Raw genomic sequence first — 21741 nt, 5'->3', positions numbered from 1 at the left:
ACTGGTGATGGCTTGCCGCAGCTCCTTTACAAGTCTCTGGGGGGAGTCATCCACTTCCACCCAATGCTCTGGTACCGGGCTGCTGCCCATGGCATCCTCCACGTGGCTCTCTGTGTCCAGGTCTCTTTCCCGCTCTCTTCTTCAGGGGCGGTTCCTTCTTCTTGGTCTCCTCCCTCCATTTAGGATCAGAAGGTGGATCTCTGTTGCTGACGGACACACCCTCAGGGTACAAAGACACTTGGACTGGGTGGCCATTATTTTTCAAGCTTCTCAGTTTCCACCCACGATGGCACACCCTTCTTCTCCAGCGCTCCTCGTGGCGCTGTAATGACGGCGGTTTTGGTGGCAATTTTGGCTGTCTTTTTGCAATACACAGTCTCACAATAAAATATGGTTCAGGCACAGTTCTGGCACAGTCTCTAGGCACACATGACTTGATTCACGGGGTTTAGTAGATCCTGTTCATGACGCCAAAGATGAGTCACCCCGCGGGGAAGGGGGTACTCGGTACTGGGTCCTGCTGTTTCACAGGGGGATGTCACGGTGGCTGTGACCCGGTCCTTGGCCCTGGGCACCCATGTAAAAGGGAAAGGTCTTTAAAGCGATAAAGTTTATGTTCGTGATGCCATCTGTGGTATTCGATCAGGGTGACCGACGCTGCTTTAAGGGGTCCGCTGGGGTGATGTTATGGCAGCTAGATGGTATACCTTCCCACAGGTGAAGTATGTCCCCAGGGCTTCCCAGTGTGTAGAAGGTGGATGGTGAGAGGCGCAGAGAAGAACGAGGACACAAGGTTGCAGTCTCTTTACCTTTACTGAAGACTTCAGTATCCACAGTCCAGAGCACCAGACCACAGGGTAGGCAGAGTCCGGCCGGTTTGGAGGCAAGTCCAGAGTCCCCTTGTCCAGGTGAAAATCAGTAGCCTTCCCTTGCACTGCAGTGGTGTAGTCCCTTACTGCCTAAGGCTTCACATAATGGTCTCACAGATGCGATGTTTCGCTCTCTCTGCCCCCATATAGGATAGGACAAAACCCGTATGATTGGTGACTTGAGCCTGTTTATAGGGTCTCTTAGATAACCCGGCTCTGTGGGTGTCACCGTGCCTCCTGGGTGTAGGTGCGGACAGGTAACCTGCAATTAACTGTCCTGCCGGTCTCTGAAATAAGGCGTAGAGGTCCTTACTCCCTCGGTGTTCCAGCTACCAGGATTTTGCGCCTCAGAAGGAGGCAGCCTGAGTGGGGCTGGTCCCCTACTGGTATTCTCTCCTTTGCTTCGACTTCCTTCACGCTCGCTGCAATACAATTCTGCCTTTCAATGTCTCTTTCTGGGAGCTGCAGCTCTGAGGGCATGCAGAGCTCCGTGGACCCTCTGTCCTTCTCAGACTACTGTCTGGAACTATCTGAGCTGAGCTTAGCCAGCAACCAACTTCTGTCTGGAACTGACTGACTTCCCCTACAGACTACCAGTTATATATATATATATATATATATATATATATATATATATATATAGGGAGTGACCTAATAAATAGGAGCAGAAGCTCCCTCTGGTGGCCTGGAGTGTGGATGTGTGTTGCATGTTTGTGACACCTGGATGCAGTTATCCTTCCTTGCCTCCAAATGTAGCATCACTTTCCCCGAGAGGAAAGCAATACCACTGCAACGACCATGACCCTGGGGCGCCGCACACCACTGGTTTGTCAACCTTTGGAAAGGTACAAAATGTTAACTTTATGGTCCACTGGGTGAATGTTTTTCAAGGAGAAGTGGTGAAGCCTCCATGACTCTAACCTACACCTGTATTCACTGCAAGGCATTTCTTATCTCTTTCCTCCTACATCTCCTGCCGATCCTGCTTAACTGACATGACTTCATCCGTGATTCGTGATCTTATTCTTTTCATTCATGGAAAGCAAAGCACTGCCAAGCAGTTTTATAGCTGAGTCTGTGCAATAAGATTAAGCAGCAACTCTCACACTGGCTGGCTTCCCATGTACTGCAGCTAGGAAGTGTCATGAGCATCAATGCACTGATCATTTTGGCAGCTTTAAGGTCAGGCAAAATAACTCTTGCTCCCTGCATGACACATTGTAATTGTGCAACATTTCATTTAGAAATATTACTGCTTGAGGAAGGTGGAGTCTATGGCCAGGAAAGTATCAGTTCATTTTAACTATTATTACAGGGAAAACAAGTCCTCCTGACTCTCTAAAAGCAGAAAAGTTTACCAGTGCGTCACCTGTCAATGCAAATCTTTGGAATTCAACACTGTATATGTTGTGATCATCTGTATGAGCAGCAAATCTGTATTGGACTATTTCAGGCAGCAGACAAACTGGAACATGAATTAGATCCCCCATTGGCTGCTGATGAGGGTCGCATGTCGCCTACTGAAGCCCTTCGTAAAGGTGACAGAATTTGGAACAATAGGGACAGAATAGGGACAAGTGCCGAAATCAGTTATGCCATCCACCTATTAATTATACTGGGAAAAGTTCTCAACAGAGTGCAAGAGGAAATGGAAGAAGAACTGTAACTTGCACATGTTCATCCCTATCCTGTGTCTGTTAGAGTCCTTCATGGTCCATGTTACATGCTTTAGGATATATAGAAAGAGCAGCAGCAGTAGCTGGATGTGGAGGGGGACATAGGGATGGCACATGCAGGGTATTAGGTCGCCAGTAAAAATGATGATGACCATGACAACCAATTGTTACTGTCACAAATCTGTTGTCAGATTATCCGGACCAGGGGTTTCTTCCCTGTCCCTAACGCTAGAGGTGCCCTTGCTATCCCTGCTCCCAGATTACTTCTGATGGTGAAGATGCCGGGGCCACGTACCTTGCTGAACTCCTGAATCATCCCTATATCTTCCCCTCCCCCACCCAGGGAAGTTGAGAGTAATAGTGTATGAATATTCACAAAGCAAGCAAACAAGGAAGGATGTATATATAAGGATAAAGGAAAAATACCAATCATACAAATATGTACTCACAAATGACAGAGGGGAACACTGGGTAGAAAAGGAATGTAAACCAAAAAGGAGAGGAAGAGGATTTGCAAACAGCCAAAAAGTCAAAGCAACAATCACAGAACAATACTCCAGATGCCTCTATCAATCCCTGACTCCTCCAATCCTCACCAAGCAGTACAACACTTAATACTGGCAATTCAAATGACCAGAGGTGAGTATATATAGCAGAGGGAAGAGCCAATACCACTACTTCAGGCAGAAATTGGGTACCCACTCTGGCCAGCTGGGTGACTAAGCAGTGTTCTTGTCAATACTTGCTCCATTTAATCACCTCCTGAGTCTATCAGTCTACTGCACGGTTGTAAAGTGAAAGCCAAGGTAGTCTAAGAACCAGTTATTGGCTGAGGGCATATTTGCAGGTGTCCGCGCTGCCCCTAAATGGCTATTAATCCTGCTAAATAACAATTTCTAAGAAAAACTGAATAAAAACTGTATAAAACCTTATTGCATCTGTTGTGTTTATGAGAGTAAGAGCTGGCTAATAAGAGTATGTGCACACAATGTATTTTTCAGGTGAATCCGCATGACATGAAAAAGCCCTAAAAAAAACATTAAAAATTATGAGCATATGCGAAGTAATGTCAAAACTTTTTGTTGTCTTTTGTAACTTGTTTCAACCACTCCAGGCTTTGAAAGCTATGAAGTGGCTAAAAGGGTAATAAACACATACCACCACCATACTATAAAACAGACACTTATAAAGGATACCTAGGGAGGTGCCTGTGCCTACGATATACTGTTGTTACCCTACCTAACAGTGGAAGTTGGCAACCTAAATCCTGTGCAATGGCACCTTCGCTCATTAATGGCTCACCCTGCTGGCCCTATTGTTCCTGTTGTGGAGCAACGGAGAAAGGAAAAAGATAGCACAAAGATGGATAAAGGTGTCAGAATGTTTGAATATGTTTATTGCACTTATGACTGTTAGGGTTCATTCATTTATCTACTGAAAAAGAATTATCCATGTAGAAGTATTGATAGTATACTTGCCCCTATGTTATTCAGAATTGCCCAACAGCGGGGGTTATGTTATTCAGAACTGCCTAACAGCGGGCCGCATTCATGACTGAAAATCTCACTATGAAGATGCTTTAGCAAAAACACTACCAGCGTTTTCGAGAAGCATTTCCTGCTTCAAAATCTGCTTTATACATGTATCTATCTGGCACCATGTTCACATAGCTGGGAGGTGAGATGGCACTGTACTTTGTAGAAATATGATGTAGCAATATGACATCTATGTGGCAAATAATTATACAGATTATGCAAGAACTATCATATTATATAGTACTAGATGGTGGCCCGATTCTAACGCATCAGGTATTCTAGAATATGCATGTCCACGTAGTATATTGCCCAGTGACGTAGTATATTGCCCAGTGACGTAGTATATTGCCCAGTGACATAGTATATTGCCCAGTTAAGTAGTATATTGCCCAGTGACATAGTATATTGCACAGCCACGTAGTATATTGCCCAGTGACATAGTATATTGCCCAGTGACGTAGTATATTGCCCAGTGACATAGTATATTGCACAGCCACGTAGTATATTGCACAGTGACGTAGTATATTGCCCAGCCATGTAGTATATTGCCCAGTTACATAGTATATTGCCCAGTGACGTAGTATATTGCACAGCCACGTAGTATATTGCCCAGTTACGTAGTATATTGCCCAGTGACGTAGTATATTGCCCAGTTACGTTGTTTATTACCCAGTCACGTAGTATATTGCCCAGTTACGTAGTATACAGCACAGAGCCACGTAGTATATTGGCCAGTTAAGTAGTATACAGCACAGAGCCACATAGTATATTGCACAGCGACATAGTATACAGCACAGAGCCACGTAGTATATTGCCCAGTTACGTAGTATATTGCCCAGTTACGTAGTATATTGCCCAGTTACGTAGTATTTTGCCCAGTGACATAGTATATTTCCCAGTGACGTAGTATATTGCCCAGCCACGTAGTATATTGCCCAGCCACGTAGTATATTGCCCAGTGATGTAGTATATTGCCCAGTGAAGTAGTATATTGCCCAGTGACGTAGTATACAGCACAGAGCCACATAGTATATTGCCCAGTGACGTAGTATATTGCCCAGTGATGTAGTATATTGCCCAGTGATGTAGTATATTGCCCAGTGAAGTAGTATATTGCCCAGTGACGTAGTATACAGCACAGAGCCACGTAGTATATTGCCCAGTGATGTAGTATACAGCACAGAGCCACGTAGTATATTGCCCAGTGACGTAGTATACAGCACAGCACCACGTAGTATATTGCGCAGCCACGTAGCATATTGCCCAGCCATGTATGTCGCAGGTTAAAAAATAAAAAATAAACATATATTCACCTTCCGAGGGGCCCCTTGTAGTTCTGTCGCCTGTGTTCGGTTCAGGCGGCAGCTTCCGGTCCGAGGGTGTGATGATGTCGCGGTCACATGACCGTGATGTCACGGCAGGGCCTTCTCGCGCAGGCACGCAGGGCCTGCGATGACGTCGCGGTCACATGACTGTGACGTCACGGCAGGTCCTTCTCACGCAGGCGCGCAGGGCCTGCGATGACGTCACGGTCACATGACTGTGATGTCATGGCAGGTCCTTCTCGTGCAGGGCCTGTGATGATGTCGCGGTCACATGACCGTGACGTCATGGCAGGTCCTTGTCGCACACCAACCTTAGCACCGGAACCTGCCGCTTGCATGGACCGGTCACTGGAGCGTCGGAAAGGCGGCGGAACGTGAGTATATAATGATTTGTTGTTTTTTTAATTATTTTTAACATTAGATGTTTTTACTATTGAGGCTGCATAGGCAGCCTCAATAGTGAAAACTTGGTCACACAGGGTTAATAGCGGCGGTAACGGAGTGAGTTACCCGCGGCATAACGCGGTCCATTACCGCTGGCATTAACCCTGTGTGAGCCGTGACTGCGGGGAGTATGGAGTGGGCGCCGGGTACTGACTGCAGGGGAGTAGGGAGGGACTAATCGGACTGTGCCCGTCACTGATTGGTCGCGGCAGCCATGATAGGCAGCTGGCGAGACCAATCAGCGAATGAATATCCGTGACGGAAGTTGCCAACAGAAAGACGGAAGTACCCCTTAGACAATTATGTATATAGATATCATACTGTAAACCTGAAAATAAAAAACTTTGTGGCTTTTGTTTTGCAGATTGTCAGAGCAGCAGCCAGTGTTTTATCACAACCTCCACCAGAGATGTCAAGAGATGGTTCGTGATTTATCTGCAATTGAAGAACTATGGCTTACCTCAAATATCATCTGCCAAGAATCTATAGAAGGGGAAATTAGAGGGGAGTTACTGATGATTATTCTGCTGCAATAACCTGTTTTATCGAGAACAGGTGTCCTGTTCTATGACGAAGCTAGACTATAATTAGAGATCATTTAGGCGTTGTACATATTAGTGTCTGCATAGACTGCATGAATTGCACGTCATTTCACCTGTCAAATTGTAATTCAAAGCAATTGTTCATTCACTGTCTTAACTGAGTTGGGCCTCTTAGCAACCAATCAGAGTGTGGCTTTCATTTTACTAGAACTGATTAAAAAATAAAGCTGTGCCTTGATTGGATGTTATAGACAACAAAAACAGAATTTCTGTAAGGCCTCTTTCACACATCCATGCTTACAGTATGTGTGGTATCCATTTTTTCACAAATACCACACATATCCATTATGACTAGTGTTGAGCATTCCGATACTGCAAATATCGGGTAACGGCCGATATTCGCTGTATCGGAATTCCGATACCGAGTTCCGATATTTTTGTGATATCGGAAATCGGAATCGGAAGTTCCTATAACTTCCCAGTGTATGGTTCCCAGGGTCTGGAGGAGAGGAAACTCTCCTTCAGGCCCTGGGATCCATATTCAAGTAAAAAATAAAGAATACAAATAAAAAAAATATGGATATACTCACCCTCGGACGAGCCCTGGCTGTCACCGCTGCAAGCGTCTGCCTCCGTTCCTAAGATTGCAGTGAGTGTAGGACCTGCGATTACGTCGTGGTCTTGTGATTGGTCGCATGACCGCTCATGTGACCGGTCATGTGACCGCGACGTCATCGAAGGTCCTTCAGTCACTGCATTCTTAGGAAGGAGGCAGACGCTTGCAGCGGTGAGAGCCAGGGCCCGTCCGAGGGTGAGTATATCCATATTTTTTATTTTTATTCTTTATTTTTTACATGAATATGGATCCCAGGGCCTGAAGGAGAGTTTCCTCTCCTTCAGACCCTGGGAACCATCCAGGATACCTTCTGATATTTGTGTCCCATTGACTTGTATTGGTATCGGGTATCGGTATCGGCGATATCCGATATTTTTTGGATATCGGCCAATCCAATCCGATACTTTCAAATATCGGAAGGTATCGCTCAACACTAATTATGACATATGGTTCTATGCACGTCTATGCAAAACACACTGAGACATGTCCCTTTTTCTATGGCAGCATGGATGACTAAAGCCAATACAAGTCTATGGGTCCATGAAAAATACGTACAGCACACGGATGGCATCCATGTGTCATCAAAATTCTGCCCGTATTAAACAATGCAAAGCATAGGAGAAGCTTTGTAATTTACTTCTTTATCCACAATTGAAATACATGGATGACACGTGGATGGTAAAAATAGACTCATGGATGACACACCAATGACACATTGATGGAAAACATTGATGACACCGATACCGGTTTTTCATGTACGTGTTTCATAGGGACGTGTGAAAGAGGCCTTAGGTAGTTTTGATGAATGAGGAGTTGAGGACAAATATATCTTATTAACTGTCAATTGATATGTAATTTGCCGTAGCAATTGCCACATTATGTTATAGTACTGTAGAAAGTGTTCTTACTTTGGAGTTCTGCATTAGAGGACATATTTGCAAACTGTAGACCAGTATCCACCACCAATGGTTTATGACTCACTAACCTCAAACAGCTCTAGGCCATTAATACAGAATTGCACATAAAATTGTGCACCATTTAAACTTGAAGTAACATTTAGCTAGTAAAACATTGCATCAGGGTCAGAACCCTATCAGAAATGACATAAAAGTAAGGTGATCCTGGGTCATTGCCACGTAAAAGAACCAGTTCACGGTATTATTATTATTTATTATTATAGCACCATTTATTCCATGGCCCTTTACATGTGATAAGCAGTATACAGTGGGTACGGAAAGTATTTATTCCCCTTTTTCATTCTTTGTTTTAATGCAGCCATTTGGTAAATTTAAAAAAGTTAATTTTTTTTCTCATTAATGAACAATCTGCACGCCATCTTGACTTTAAAAAAAAAACAGAAATGTAGAAATTTTTGCACATTTATTAAAAAAGAAAAACTGAAATATCACATGGTCATAAGTATTCAGACCCTTTGCTAAGTTTTGAGTAGAAGCACCCTTTTGAGCTAGTACAGCCATGAGTCTTCCTGGGAATGATGCAACAAGTTTTTCACACCTAGATTTGGGGATCCTCTGCCATTCTTCCTTGCAGATCTTCTCCAGTTCCGTCAGGTTGGATGGTGAACATTGGTGGACAGGCATTTTCAGGTCTCTCCAGAGATGCTCAATTGGGCATAGGTCAGGGCTCTGGCTGGGCCAGTCAAGAATGGTCAGAGTTGTTCTGAAGCTACTCCTTTGTTATTTTAGCTGTGTGCTTAGGGTCATTGTCTTTTTGGAAGGTGAACCTTCGGCCAAGTCTGAGGTCCAGAGCAATCTGGGAGAGGTTTTCATTCAGGATATCTCTGTACTTGGCTGCATTTATGTTTCCTTCAATGGCAACCAGTCGTCCTGTCCCTGCAGCTGAAAAACACCCCCATAGCATGATGCTGCCACCACCATGTTTCATTGTTGGGAGTGTATTGGGCAGGTGATGAGCAGTGCCTGGTAATCTACACACATACAGCTTAGAATTATCACCAAAAAGTAGCCAAAAGACAAATATGGACCACAGAGCAATAGATAAAACTTAGATGAAAAATATTAATAACATATGTTAAAAAGTTTTGTTATGAAAAAATAGGAAAGGGTAAATTAAAGAGGTAGTGACACCTTAGTGCCACGTCCCAAGGCGGTTGGTTGTATATATCAGAAAGGCGTAATCAAACCACACAAAGGAATATACATGATATTGTCTCCATAATTAATAAATTAATAAGAAAACAGCACATCAAATACTGAAAATAGCAATGATATGGCAGTAAGAAATACGGATGTTCATAAAGACTCTACTTGAGATATAAAGTGACAAGTGAAAGTGCAAAGCAAAATTATACATGAGAATGAAGACTATCTCAAAGAATCCAAAGGATAATTACCATTACACAAAAGCCTAACAGACCATGGCTGCTATAAACTTGTAGTGAATAGAAGACACATAGGTATTCCAATGGGAATGGTGAAATCAAAACGCCATTAATAAACCAACCTTAAAAAGGGATGTGGAAAGTCTATCTTCGTCTCATCAGAAAAAAGAATCTTATTTCTCATAGTCTTTGAGTCCTTCATGCGGTTTTTAGCAAACTCTAAGTGGACTTCCATATGTCTTGCACTGAGGAGAGGCTTCCATCGGGTCACTCTGCCATAAAGGCCTGACTGGTGGAGTGCTGCAGTGATAGTTGACTTTGTGGAACTTTCTCCCATCTCTCTACTGCATCTCTGGAGCTCAGCCACAGTGATCTTGGGATTCTTCTTTACCTCTTTCACCAATTCTTCTCCCATGATTGCTCAGTTTGGCTGGACGGCCAGATCTAGAAAGACTTCTGGTGGTCCCAAACTTCTACCATTTAAGGATTATGGAGGCCACTGTGCTCTTAGGAACCTTGAGTACTGTAGAAATTCTGTTGTAAACTTGGCCAGATCTGTGCCTTGCCACAATTATGTCTCTGAGCTCCTTGGCCCATTCCTTTGACAGCATGATTCTCATTTTGTCTGACATGCACTGTGAGCTGTGAGGTCTTATATAGACAGGTGTGTGCCTTTCCAAATCAAGTCCTATCAGTTTAACCCCTTCATGACCCAGCCTATTTTGGCCTTAATGACCTTGCCGTTTTTTGCAATTCTGACCAGTGTCCCTTTATGAGGTAATAACTCAGGAACGCTTCAACGGATCCTAGCGATTCTGAGATTGTTTTTTCGTGACATATTGGGCTTCATGTTAGTGGTAAATTTAGGTCGATAATTTCTGAGTTTATTTGTGAAAAAAACGGAAATTTGGCAAAAATTTTGAAAATTTTGCAATTTTCACATTTTGAATTTTTATTCTGTTAAACCAGAGAGTTATGTGACACAAAATAGTTAATAAATAACATTTCCCACATGTCTACTTTACATCAGCTCAATTTTGGAAACAATTATTTTTTTTGCTAGGAAGTTATAAGGGTTAAAATTTGACCAGTGATATCTCATTTTTACAACAAAATTTACAAAACCATTTTTTTTAGGGACCACCTCACATTTGAAGTCAGTTTGAGGGTTCTATATGGCTGAAAATACCCAAAAGTGACACCATTCTAAAAACTGCACCCCTCAAGGTGCTCAAAACCACATTCAAGAAGTTTATTAACCCTTCGGGTGTTTCACAGCAGCAGTAGCAACATGGAAGGAAAAAATGAACATTTAACTTTTTAGTCACAAAAATGATCTTTTAGCGAAATTTTTTTTATTTTCCCAAGGGTAAAAGGAGAAACTGGACCACGAACGTTGTTGTCCAATTTGTCCTGAGTACGCTGATACCTCATATGTGGGGGTAAACCACTGTTTGGGCGCACGGCAGGGCTCGGAAGGGAAGGAGCGCCATTTGACTTTTTCAATGAAAAATTGGCTCCAATCTTTAGCGGACACCATGTCGCGTTTGGAGAGCCCCCGTGTGCCTAAACATTGGAGCTCCCCCACAAGTGACCCCATTTTGGAAACTAGACCCCCCAAGGAACTTATCTAGAAGCATAGTGAGCACTTTAAACCCCCAGGTGCTTCACAAATTGATCCGTAAAAATGAAACAGTACTTTTTTTTCACAAAAAAATTATTTTAGCCTCAATTTTTTCATTTTCACATGGGCAACAGGATAAAATGGATCCTAAAATTTGTTGGACAATTTCTCCTGAGTACACCGATACCTCACATGTGGGGGTAAACCACTGTTTGGGCACATGGTAAGGCTCGGAAGGGAAGGAGCGCCATTTGACTTTTTGAATGAAAAATTATCTCCATCGCTAGCAGACACCATGTCACGTTTGGAGAGCCCCTGTGTGCCTAAACATTGGAGCGCTCCCACAAGTGACCCCATTTTGGAAACTAGACCCCCCAAGGAACTTATCTAGAAGCATAGTGAGCACTTTAAACTCTCAGGTGCTTCACAAATTGATCCGTAAAAATGAAAAAGTACTTTTTTTCACACAAAATTTCTTTTAGCCTTAATTTTTTCATTTTCACATGGGCAACAGGATAAAATGGATCCTAAAATTTGTTGGGCAATTTCTCCTGAGTATGTTGATACCTTATATGTGGGGGTAAACCACTGTTTGGGTGCACGGCAAGGCTCGGAAGGGGAGGCGTGCCATTTGACTTTTTGAATGGAAAATTAGCTCCAATCGTTAGCGGACACCATGTCGCGTTTGGAGAGCCCCTGTGTGCCTAAACATTGGAGCTCCCCTACAAGTTACCCCATTTTGGAAACTAGACCCCCAAAGGAACTTATCTAGATGCATAGTGAGCACTTATAACCCCCAGGTGCTTCACAGAAGTTTATAACGCAGAGCCATGAAAATAAAAAATAATTTTTCTTTCCTCAAAAATGATTTTTAGCCCAGAATTTTTTATTTTCCCAAGGGTAATAGGAGAAATTGGACCCCAAATGTTGTTGTCCAGTTTGTCCTGAGTACGATGATACCCCATATGTGGGGGTAAACCACTGTTTGGGCGCACGGCAGGGCTCGGAAGGGAAGGCACGCCATTTGGCTTTTTGAATGGAAAATTAGCTCCAATCATTAGCGGACACCATGTCGCGTTCGGAGAGCCCCTGTGTGCCTAAACATTGGAGCTCCCGCACAAGTGACCCCATTTTGGAAACTAGACCTCCCAATGAACTAATCTAGATGTGTGGTGAGCACTTTGAACCCCCAAGTGCTTCGCAGAAGTCTATAACGCAGAGCCGTGAAAATAAAAAATAATTTTTCTTTTCTCAAAAATGATTTTTTAGCCCACAATTTTTTATTTTCCCAAAGGTAACAGGAGAAATTGGACCCCAAAAGTTGTTGTCCAGTTTCTCCTGAGTACGCTGATACTCCATATGTGGGGGTAAACCACTGTTTTGGCACACGTCGGGGTTCGGAAGGGAAGTAGTGACGTTTTGAAATGCAGACTTTGATGGAATGCTCTGCGGGCGTCAGGTTGCGTTTGCAGAGCCCCTGATGTGCCTAAACAGTAGGAACTCCCCACAAGTGACTCCATTTTAGAAACTAGACCCCCAAGGGAACTTATCTAGATGTGTGGTGAGCACTTTGAACCCCCAAGTGCTTCACAGAAGTTTATAACGCAGAGCCGTGAAAATAATAAATGTGTTTCCTTTCCTCAAAAATATTTTTTTAGCCCAGAATTTTTTATTTTTGCAAGGGTAACAAGAGAAATTGGACCCCAAAAGTTGTTGTCCAGTTTCTCCTGAGTACGCTGATACCCCATATGTGGGGGTAAACCACTGTTTGGGCACATGCCGGGGCTCGGAAGGGAAGTAGTCATGTTTTGGAATGCAGACTTTGATGGAATGGTCTGCGGGCATCATGTTACGTTTGCAGAGCCCCTGATATGCCTAAACAGTAGAAACCCCCCACAAGTGACCCCATTTTGGAAACTAGACCCCCAAGGAACTTATCTAGATGTGTTGTGAGCACGTTCAACCCCCAAGTGCTTCACAGAAGTTTACAACGCAGAGCCGTGAAAATAAAAAATCATTTTTCTTTCCTCAAAAAATATGATTTAGCAAGCAATTTTTTATTTTCTCAAGGGTAACAGGAGAAATTGGACCCCAATATTTGATGCCCAGTTTGTTGTGAGTACGCTGATACCCCATATGTGGGGGTAAACCACTTTTTGGGCACACGTCAGGGCTCGGAAGGGAAGTAGTGACATTTGAAATGCAGACTTTGATGGAATGGTCTGCGGGCGTCACATTGCATTTGCAGAGCCCCTGATGTGCCTAAACAGTAGAAACACCCCACAAGTGACCCCATTTTGGAAACTAGACCCCCCAAGGAACTTATCTAGATGTGTGATGAGCACGTTCAACCCCCAAGTGCTTCATAGAAGTTTACAACGCAGAGCCTTGAAAATAAAAAATCATTTTTCTTTCCTCAAAAAATATGATTTAGCAAGCAATTTTTTATTTTCACAAGGGTAACAGGAGAAATTGGGCCCCAATGTTTGTTGCCCAGTTTGTTGTGAGTACAGTGATACCCCATATGTGGGGGTAAACCACTGTTTGGGCGCACGTCAGGGCTCGGAAGGGAAGTAGTGACATTTGAAATGCAGACTTTGATGGAATGGTCTGCGGGCGTCACGTTGCATTTGCAGAGCCCCTGATGTGCCTAAACAGTAGAAACACCCCACAAGTGACCCCATTTTGGAAACTAGACCCCCGAAGGAACTTATCTAGATGTGTGATGAGCACGTTCAACCCCCAAGTGCTTCATAGAAGTTTACAACGCAGAGCCTTGAAAATAAAAAATCATTTTTCTTTCCTCAAAAAATATGATTTAGCAAGCAATTTTTTATTTTCACAAGGGTAACAGGAGAAATTGGGCCCCAATGTTTGTTGCCCAGTTTGTTGTGAGTACAGTGATACCCCATATGTGGGGGTAAACCACTGTTTGGGCGCACGTCAGGGCTCGGAAGGGAAGTAGTGACATTTGAAATGCAGACTTTGATGGAATGGTCTGCGGGCGTCACGTTGCATTTGCAGAGCCCCTGATGTGCCTAAACAGTAGAAACACCCCACAAGTGACCCCATTTTGGAAACTAGACCCCCGAAGGAACTTATCTAGATGTGTGGTGAGCACTTTCAACCCCCAAGTGCTTCACAGAAGTTTATAACGCAGAGCCATGAAAATAAAAAATAATTGTTCTTTCCTCAAAAATTATGTCTTAGCAAGTAATTTTTTATTTTTGCAAGAGTAACAGGAGAAATTGGACCGCAACAGTTGTTGCCCAGTTTGTCCTGAGTACGCTGGTACCCCAAATGTGGGGGTAAACCACTGTTTGGGCGCATGTCGGGGCTTGGAAGGGAGGGAGCACCATTTGACTTTTTGAATGCAAGATTGGCTGGAATCAATGGTGGCGCCATGTTGCGTTTGCAGAGCCCCTGATGTGCCTAAACAGTGGATACCCCTCAATTCTAACTTCAACACTAACCCCAACACACCCCTAATCCTAATCCCAACTGTAGCCATAACCCTAATCCCAACCCTAACCCCAACACACCCCTAACCACAACCCTAACCACAACACACCCGTAACCCTAATTCCAACCCTAATCCGAACCCTAATCCCAACCCTAACCCTAATCCCAACCCTAACCACAACTGTAACCCCAACACACCCCTAACCCTATCCGTAACCCTAACCACAAGCCTATTCTTAACCCTATTTCCAACCCTAGCCCTAATTCCAACCCTAACCCTAAGGGTATGTGCCCACGTTGCGGATTCGTGTAAGATTTTTCCGCGCTATTTTTGAAAAATCTGCAGGTAAAAGGCACTGCGTTTTACCTGCGGATTTACAGCAGATTTCCAGTGTTTTTTTGTGCGGATTTCACCTGCGGATTCCTATTGAGGAACAGGTGTAAAACGCTGCGGAATCCGCACAAAGAATTGACATGCTGCGGAAAATACAACGCAGCGTTTCTGCACGGAATTTTCCGCACCATGGGCACAGCGGATTTGGTTTTCCATAGGTGTACATGGTACTGTAAACCTGATGGAAAACTGCTACGAATTCACAGCGGCCAATCCGCTGCGGATCACATTAGTGTTTCCAGCCATGGCCGATGATATTGCAGCATCGGCCATGGCTGGATTGTAATATTTCACCAGTTTTTCAGGTGAAATTTTACAAATCGCTCTGATTGGCAGTTTCACTTTCAACAGCCAATCAGAGCGATCGTAGCCACGGGGGGGTGAAGCCACCCCCCCTGGGCTGAATCACCACTCCCCCTGTCTCTGCAGATCGGGTGAAATCGGAGTTAACCCCTTCACCCGATCTGCAGGGACGCGATCATTCCATGACGCCACATAGGCGTCATGGGTCGGATTGGCACGGGTTTTCATGACGCCTACGTGGCGTCATGGGTCGGGAAGGGGTTAATTAAACACAGCTGGACTCCAACGAAGGAGTAGAAGCATCTCAAGGAGGATCACAAGGAAATGGACAGCATGTGACTTAAATATGAGTGTTTGAGCAAAGGGTCTGAATACTTATAACCATATGATATTTCAGTTTTTCTTTTTTAATAAATTTGCAAAAATTTCTACATTTCTGTTTTTTCTCCAGTCAAGAATGTACATTAATGTGAAAAAAATGAACTTTTTTGAATTTACCAAATGGCTGCAATGAAATAAATAATAAAAAAAACAAGTTCAATAATCTTAATCAATACAAGTCACGACTGGTACATGCGGAGAGTGGACCCTGCCCGCGAGGGCTCAGAATCTACAAGTATCAAGCAGATATCCATACTAAAGGTCTTTGTTATGATGTTACATTTGTTCTAAAATCAGTTATACTTTGTAAATGCAAACTTACTTTTCTGTGACAAGACCATCAGTATACCTCTCACCATCACCACCTCATGCACTTCATCACTATCTACTTTATATTTCTACCAGTTTACCTAGTACTATGCCCTAATAGTCCAATTATGTTGTTATTGCAAGTATTTGTTTCCACTCTCAGTACTGCTCTTATAAATAACAATAATATATCACCCTCAACTCTGCAAATGATCTGGGTTTTCTGGATGTTTTTCACCTGATTTTCATCCATATGCCACCCATCTGTCTGTTTTTTATTTCCATTTGATATACAAGTGATGTCCATTTCATACAACTTCATTAAAAATATACATGATCAAATACAGTTTCCCAGGTTAATAATAGAAATGTAACTGTAAAAGTCAGAACCAAGGAGATATTCTGTGTTGTATCTGATTTTTTTATGTACCCACAGACTTGAATGGGTGAGTCTCATCCGAGACTCAGAAAAGAGTAATGCATGCTCTAATGTTTTTTTTCACAGATATTCAGACTGAGAGAAAAATTGTTCATCTTATCATCAGCCGTATTGAATAACATGGATTGGTGTGTTGCCGGTAAGGTCAGAGGTGGATTAAGGCTACGTTCGCACGGTCAGTATTTGGTCAGTATTTTACCTCAGTATTTGTAAGCCAAAACCAGGAGTGGAACAATCAGAGGAAAAGTATAATATAACACATCACCACGTCTGTATTTATCACCCACTCCTGGTTTTGGCTTACAAATACTGATGTAAAATACTGACCAAATACTGAACATGTGAACGTGGCCTGTTATGATCTGGCGACCTTGGAGCCGCATGAAACTTTCTCTGGAGTTGGTGGAACCTGTACTGACCGCAAATCCTGAACTAACACCGCAACTAGAAGTAGCCGTGGGGTGTGCCTAACATACCCTAGACACCTCGACACAGCCGGAGGACTAAATACCCCTATAGATGGAAATAGGAATGCTACCTTGCCTCAGAGCAGACCCCCAAAGGATAGGCAGCCCCCCACAAATAATGACTGTGAGTAGGAGAAGAATAGACACACGCAGGTAGAAAACAGGATTTAGCAAAAGAGGCCACTCTAGCTAAATAGGAAAGGATAGGACAGATTACTAGGCGGTCAGTATTAAAACACTTCCAAAAATATCCACAGCAGATAACACAAAAAGTTCCACAATCTAACTAAAGACATGGAATGTATATCTGCCACTCCAGAGAATCCAACAAGACTGAGAAAATACTGACACAATCTAAGCTGGACAAGAAAACACAAAGAATAGCACTGAATTGTGAAGCACACAACATGTGTGCCACAGGAAAAAAAAACCAGACACTTATCTTTGCTGATTTGGCAGAAAGGCAGGAGGAACCAGGCAGAGGTCCTACACCTCTATTGTGAATTCTGCTCTTGGGCTCCCTCCGGTGGTTGTAAGTGGTAGCACTGCTGTCTCTGAATCGCAGCATTTATCAGGTGTGTTCACTTTTTGCAAATCTGACTGGGCTATTTAGTCTTGCTTCACCCTTTAGTCAGTGCCAGTTGTCCATTGTTCCTGGAGGATTCACATCTCTGCCTGGTCTCTCCTGCTTTGCAGTTCTTTTCAACAAAGAGAAGTTCTGGCCTTGATTTTTTGCTGTCCACATGCTGTGGCCTTATTGTTCAGTTCTTTACCATGTTTTTTGTCTTGTCCAGCTTGGTCTGTATAAGGATTTGTTTAGCCAAGCTGGTATCTCTGGAGATGCAGATATACCCTCTATATCTTTAGTTAGCTGTGGAGTTTTTGTATTTTCTGTGGTGGATATTTTCTAGTGTTTTAGTACTGACCGCATAGTACTCTGTCCTATCCTTTCTATTTAGCTAGAAGTGGCCTCCTTTGCTAAATTCTGATTTCAGTCTGTGTATGTTTTTTCCCTCTCCTCTCACAGTCAATATTTGTGGGGGCTGCCTATCCTTTGGGAATTTTCTCTGAGGCAAGATAGTTTTCCCTTTTCTATCTTTAGGGGTAATTAGTCCTCCGGCTGTGTCGAGATGTCCAGGGAGTGCTAGGTACATTCCATGGCTACTTCTAGTTGCGGTGTTAAGTTCAGGGTCTGCGGTCAGTACAGGTACCACCTTCTCCAGAGTATGTCTCATGCTGCTCTTAGGCCACCAGATCATAACACACCTCCCAACAACAATTGACAACTGGCAAGGACTAATGAATCCTGCACGCCTAAATACCCCAGTCAGAACTGCAATCAGCAGATACACCTGACCAGGACTGCAACTCAGGGGCAACTGCATTACCACCTACAACCACCGGAGGGAGCCCAAAAACAGAATTCACAACAGTGGCCTAAGGAAAGCCAGGGCCATGGGCATTTTAAAGGGCGGTGGGCCCCCCAGCTTATATGAATAACAGACAGGTGCTCTGGTGCACAACCTCAGATACAAAACAACTATTTTTTCCCTTATGTACAGCACTATACATAACAGTGCTATAGATAATATAATAGAGAAAACTATGTAGTAAGAAACTTCTCTATATATAACATGAGGACCCTATGTAATAAGTTCCAAAGCTATACATAACAAAAGGGAATGCTATGTAATAAGGAGCAGCGCTATGTTTAACAGAGGATACCAGTAATATGGGATGGATCGCTCAGAGCACATTGTTTAATAGCCTGCTTAACCCCTTAGGGACTGAGCCGCTTTGTACGTTATTGGCCGAGTAATTTTTTAAATCTGACTAGTGTCACTTTGAGGTAATAACTCTGGAGCGCTTCAATGGATCCCACTGATTCTGAAAATGATTTTTCATGACATATTGTAATTCATGATAGTTTTAAAATTTGTTCGATATAACTTGCGTTTATTTGCGAAAATATTGCAAATTTTGTGAAAATTTTGCAAATTTGTAAATTTTAATTCTTATGCCCTTAAACCAGAGAGTTGTTACACAAAATAGTTAATATATAACTTTTCCAGCATGTCTACTTTACAATTTTTGAAACATATTTTTTTTTCCCCTGAGTACGCCAATACCCCATATGTGGGGGAAAGCTACTGTTTGGGTGCATGGCATCGCTCGGAAGGGAAGGAGCAACATTTGACTTTTTGAATGCAAAAATGCCTGGAATTGGAGAGCCACTGATGTTCCTAAACAGTGGAAAACTGCCACAAGTGACCCCATTTTGGAAACTAGACACCTTAAGAATCTATCTAGATGTGTGGTGCGCACTTTGAAACCCCAGAAGTTTATATCGTAGAGTTGTGAAAAAATGAAAAATCAAATTTTTCCCAGAAAAAAAATTATTTTACCCTCAAATTTTTTATTTTCATAAGGTTAACAGGAGAAAATGGACCCCAAATTTTGTTATGCGATTTCTGCTAAGTGCACCAATACCCCATATGTGGTCAAAAACTATTTTTGAGGCACAATGCAAAACTCAAAAGGGAAGAAGCGCTATATTGGAGTTCATATTTTGCTGAAATGGTTTGAGGGTGCCATGTCACATTGGCAGAGTCCCTGATGTGCCAGAACCCCCCCATAAGTGATGTCATTTCACAAACTATACCTGTCAATGAATTCATCTAAGGGTGCAGTAAGCATGTTGACACCATATATGACTCACAGAAAGGAAAATTAAAATTTTACCGCTAAAATTTTGTTGTAGCCTCACATTTTTAATTTTTATAATGCTGGCACCGGCCGAGGCATGTCAATGAAAAGGCTCCCCTGGAGCTGCACTGCCATTGTATATTGCCAGCAGTGGAGCTTCCAGAAAGCTCCATTCCCGGAAAGCTGGCAGGTGAACAAAACATTTTAATGAGGTCAATTAGGCTATGCCTCCCCTCCAGGAGTCTTGGATCCAGGACAGTAGTTCAGATTGCCCTTACTATAATTCGCCTATGCGTGTGCTGTATGATAATAAAATCAGAAAGCACACGTCCGATTTATACACTCTATCTGCATGAGGGTTTTCCTACTCCATCTAAGAGCAGCATGATGCAGGGGCAGAAACCCTGATTCCAGATATATATATAGATATGTAAGGGGTTGCAAAGACTGAAAAGACCTCCACACTTCTCTCGGTTAAATGTTCTAACTGTGTATGTTTTACTACCAAATGCTGCTACAGTATGTATATTGTATTATCTACGTAATTGCTGTGATGTGTATATTGTGAATAGGGAAATTGCAGTACGTTAATTAGGACACTAGATGGAGATACCTTAGTACAGTAGCTTCAATAGGAAAAGTAATAGTTAACATAGGAGGGGCCAACTGTGCATAAGATAGGAGTATTTCCTTGTTGGAGTTTATTAGTACCAGGGAGCCCAGACATCGCAGTAGGGCCAGCGAGCCCAGACAGCCCAGTAGGGGCAGGGAGTCCAAACAGTCCGGATGGGCTTTAGAGCCCTGGGACAGCATAGTGACCCCGCAACGTTGTGAAGCTAGGAGAAAGTTGTGATGCTGGAGCGGCAGGAGCAGGACAACGGGCAGATGGTGGTGAGTGAACCTCAGTTCCAAGTCCCAGAATGCCAGTCAGTGTTCAGTAACTCCCCGCCCCTCGGTCCGTCACGTTATCACATGGAGTTATATGCAGGCCCGGAACAGGTTGTAATCGGCCTCCTGTTCCATGGTCAATGAACGACCAAGTCCTACCCCTCTCCTGCCATTGTGGCGGCAGGAGGACATGACATCTGCGGCCGCAGGGCTGTCTACTGGAATACGGACACAGAGCCCGATGTGGTGTGGAGTGACACGGGACACATGCTGCTGATAAGTGGATGCCATTTAAAAGATATTACTCCTGTGAAAAAGTTGTGCCTGTTGCACCGGATCAATGAAAAACAAAAACGGGACTGTTGCACGTCCCTGTGGGCAAAGGAGCTCTGGAGCACTAAAGTTGAGTGCAGTGTGGCCGGACCAGGCCGCAGAGAAACGATGAGAAGTCGTGTTTTCTTTTTCCCCTCCCTAAGTTTTTGTTGCACATGTTGCATCTCTCCTGCTGGTTGGCAGGACTCTAACCCCAAGACTCTAACCCCAAGGGGGTATGTCCCCATGGACTAAGGACGAACTGTGTGCATGGCTGCTATAATTGACCGCATTTTAGGATGCTTAACTTGAACTTTATTTTAGGCAAGTGCAGCACACACGGTTCTTAAAGGGACCGTACCTCACACAAAGGAAGGGGGAAGCCCCTTGGACTAATAACCTGATGCATGGGTCATGATAACCATGTGTGTCTGGGTCCTGTAGATGGACATGACCGGAGCATAATGGACTGAAGGTATTACCTGGGGGACTGTGAACTAGGCACCTGTCAAAGGACCTTGTAGCAATGTTGTTTTCTACCTCATCTTCCTCCCTGCATTTAGTATTTAAATGTAAATAATAAAGTTGTAGGCATGATATAGTCGTCGATGACCATTCTTAAAGGAAGGGGGGATGTAGAGGGTTACAAAGACTGAAAATACCCCCACCCTTCTCTCGGTTAAATGTTCTAACTGTGTACATTTTACAACCAAATGCTGCTATGTATATTGTATTATCTACCTAATTGCTGTGATGTGTATATTGTGAATAGGGAGAGTGCAGTACGTTAATTAGGACACTAGATTGAGATACCTTAGTACAGTGGCTTCAATAGGAAAAGTAATAGTTAAAAATAGTTAACATAGGAGGGGCCAGCTGTGGATAAGACAGCTCAGTAGGACCAGGGAGCCCAGAGAGACCAGATGGGCTTTAGAGCCCTGGGACAGCATAGTGACCCTGCAACATTGTGAAGCTAGGAGCCCAGCCGTCCAAGGTTTATAGTGACCAGAAGCTACAGGAGAAGGCTACAGCAGAAGTCAAAGCAGATTAGAAATGCAGGTCGTTCCAAGATGTGGCAGCTTTCTAC

The 21741-nt window shown here is 43.4% G+C and overlaps 1 protein-coding gene across 1 annotated transcript in view; it reads left to right on the top strand.

Annotated features, from left to right (window-relative positions):
• Positions 1–6924, top strand: part of LOC143773624 (uncharacterized) — a 259564-nt gene extending 252640 nt beyond the window's left edge. Inside the window, exon 10 of the mRNA XM_077261024.1 lies at positions 6214–6924. Coding sequence (XP_077117139.1) covers positions 6214–6279 — 66 coding nt within the window. The 3' untranslated portion in view covers positions 6280–6924. The remainder of the gene's footprint in view (positions 1–6213) is intronic.
• The last annotated feature ends 14817 nt before the right edge of the window (positions 6925–21741 follow it).

The sequence above is a fragment of the Ranitomeya variabilis genome, chromosome 5 (assembly GCF_051348905.1).
Source record: "Ranitomeya variabilis isolate aRanVar5 chromosome 5, aRanVar5.hap1, whole genome shotgun sequence".
In the NCBI taxonomy this organism is placed as follows: Eukaryota; Metazoa; Chordata; class Amphibia; order Anura; family Dendrobatidae; genus Ranitomeya; species Ranitomeya variabilis.
The sequence above is the reverse complement of the archived record's forward strand: the minus strand, read 5'-3'. Positions and strand labels throughout refer to the sequence as shown.